This window comes from Pocillopora verrucosa, chromosome 11, assembly GCF_036669915.1.
Source record: "Pocillopora verrucosa isolate sample1 chromosome 11, ASM3666991v2, whole genome shotgun sequence".
Taxonomy (NCBI): Eukaryota; Metazoa; Cnidaria; class Anthozoa; order Scleractinia; family Pocilloporidae; genus Pocillopora; species Pocillopora verrucosa.
Window position 1 is genome coordinate 16181346 of NC_089322.1, and position 2889 is coordinate 16184234.

The 2889-nt window shown below is 41.6% G+C and overlaps 1 protein-coding gene across 1 annotated transcript; it reads left to right on the top strand.

The window, feature by feature from the left end:
- Positions 1–2341, top strand: LOC136284344 (E3 ubiquitin-protein ligase TRIM71-like). The gene has a single exon (XM_066174566.1). It carries the CDS (start codon positions 41–43, stop codon positions 2240–2242), a length of 2202 nt encoding a protein of 733 aa, XP_066030663.1. The 5' UTR covers positions 1–40; the 3' UTR covers positions 2243–2341.
- Positions 2342–2889: the final 548 nt, after the last annotated feature.

Below are 2889 nucleotides of genomic sequence, written 5' to 3' on the forward strand. Positions count from 1 at the left end.
CTCAAACAAAACAGGGCTGTATTTTTCTCAGCAATTCGTGATGGAGTCGCTTCTAAAAAACCTCAAAGAGCATGTAACATGTTCGATTTGTTTGGATACTTACACTAAACCGAAGACCATTGCTTGTCTTCATACGTTCTGCTGTGAATGCCTGGAGAGACATGCACTAACGAGCCAAAAACAAGGGTTTTATCGATGCTCCGAGTGTCAGGCACAAATTGGCTTCCCTGAAGGAAAGCGTTTTGATAATCTACCAAGCAGTTTTCTGCACAACAGTTTGTTGAGTCTTCTCGCCGTTCGACGCAGCGGCGAGGGAGATGAAATCAGCTGTAGTACATGCCAGAAGAAGAGCGCTGAGATCAACTACTGCTTTGATTGCGAGAAGTTTATGTGCCCAGACTGTGTGAAAGCACACGAAGTGTTTCGAGAAACTTTGTTTCAAGGACACAAAGTCACACCAGTGCGACAGTTTCAAGCTACAGACTACGAGGCGTTGTTGAAACGGCAGTCGTTTTGCTCCGTTAAGTATCACGAGAAAGAAGTGACAAAGTTTTTCTGTGTGGGCTGTCAAAGCTGCGTGTGTCAGGTTTGCATCGCCATTGATCACAAGAGCCACGATGTTGTTCCGCTTGAAAAGGCAGCGGACGATGAAAAAGCAAACATCATTGCCAGAGCAAAGCTGGTCAAAGAGATGAAGGAGGTCTGCCGAGGCGTTATTCGTGAATTTGAGAAAACGGAACATGAGTTGGAAACGAAGATTACCACAGCTAAACGCCAAGTTTCCCAAGCAACCGAACAGATGATGGGAAAGCTTCGCCAACTACAACGTGAAGCCATTACTGCCCTAGAGAAGACTCGCGTGTCAAGGATTGAGAAATTACATTCTGGAAAAGCATCGGTTGTCTCTTTGGAAAAGCAACTTGACCAAGCATTTGAGTTCAGTAACAACCTGATTGAAAGAAGCTCAAGTTCAGACATAATGCAAAACAAGAAAAATGTAGAAGAACGAATCAAAGAGCTCATCGAGACCACAATGCCTGCACTTCCGGTTAGCTCGTGTGTGGAGTTTGTGTCGACATGTGAACCAGAGAGTTTGAGTCTGGGATTTACGAAGTTCAGCAAGACAGATGTGCAAGGATCGACCGTGGAAGGACTGGATCAGAATTTCCAAGCTGGTGTAGAGGCAGAGCTACTAATTTGTCCCAAAACAAGTGAAGGAGAAATCAGAAACACTCAGCACACAGATCGTGTTGAAATACACATAGACCCTGCGGATCAGGTGAGGAGTTTGGTGAAGAGTGAAAAAGAAGATGGAAATTTCCAAGCAAAATTTGTAGCGAAAGTACCAGGTACTTATAAAATAGAAGTAAAGATAAATGGAGAGAAACTTGCCAAGAGTCCATTTTCTATTCTGGTCAAAGCACGAGAGTTAAATATTGTAGGCAAGTTGGATATACATGGAGAAATGCTCCGAGGTCCAACCGGCATTGCAGTGAACAGTAAAGGTGTTATTGCAGTGGCTGATTATCACTGTATCCTGGTATTTGATGAGACAGGAAAGTTTGTGCGAAAAATTGGTTCTTATGGAGATGAGAATGGACAATTAAAGAATCCAGTCGACGTCACATTCCTAAACGATGACGAGATTCTGGTGGCCGATCAATTTAATCACCGAATACAGCAGTTGAATGTACAGACAGGAAACTTTGTGAAAAGCTTTGGAAAAAAGGGAAGTGGAGATGGAGAGTTTAAGTTTCCTGTAAGTGTTTGTATTACAAGTGATGGACGTTTTATCGTTGTAGCGGATTCTTATAATAGCAGAATTCAGGTGTTTACAATGGATGGTGAACCTGCGTTTAAGTTTGGAAACAGTGGCCCACAAAGGCTGGATCATCCATTCAGCTGCGTTTGTTACGAGGAAAAGTTCATCGTAACTGACAAGGATAATAACTGTGTGAAAGTGTTTGATGGGAAAGGACAGTTTCTGTACAAGTTTGGAGAAAAAGGAAACGGTGATGGACAGTTGAATCAGCCGCATGGCTTATGTGTTGACAAGCATAACAACGTTCTCATATGTGATGAGGAAAATAATCGAGTGCAACAGTTTACATTGGAAGGAACTTTCACTGGAAAGATAAGTACTAATTTTCAATTAGGATATCCCTGGAGTGTTACCCCGATGCTAGATAATCGGATTTTGGTCACAGACTTCGGAGTGAAAGAAGTTTACATTCTGAAATGAATGCCCAATTTTTGAAAGTAACTATCAATTCTTCGTAAGCCACAGGCGGCCCAAGCTCCAGCTGTGAGATGATCATCTTGCGCAATAACAGTCATGGCGGAATTATAAGAGTTTGTATGGGAATATTTACGACCGCTCTAAGGTATAAAATAATACGTCAAATTCTCAAAAAATATACCTCACCTTACTTTCACAGCGTATCGCTTGTTATATGACCGCTTACTTTGATGAAAAGAACGCATTTTAGCGAGTTGTCCATTTCGAGGTTTTCAACGTTCATAAGAAAAGCCCTTTTCTTATGTACGTTGAAAACCTCGAAATAAACAACTCGCTTAAATGGGCTCTTTTCATCAAAGTAAGCGGTCAGATAACAAGCGACACACTGTGAGGTATTTTTTTTTGAGAATTTGACGTATTTTTTATTCCTTAGAGCGGTCGTAAATATGCCCATACAAACTCTTATAATTCCGCCATGACTGTCATTGCGCAAGATGATCATCTCACAGCTGGAGCTTGGGCCGCCTGTGCGTAAGCAAACCTTTTGCAAATATCTTTAAGTCTGGTTATTTTATTAATTTACAGAAAATTGCGATATGTCATGCGTCGCGAGAGAATTTGAAAGAAAATGGCTAGAATCAACAACTAAT

Bases quoted from the DNA above. Each gene is read 5' to 3' on its own strand.
- LOC136284344 (XM_066174566.1), top strand. From the start codon at position 41: ATGGAGTCGCTTCTAAAAAACCTCAAAGAGCATGTAACATGTTCGATT.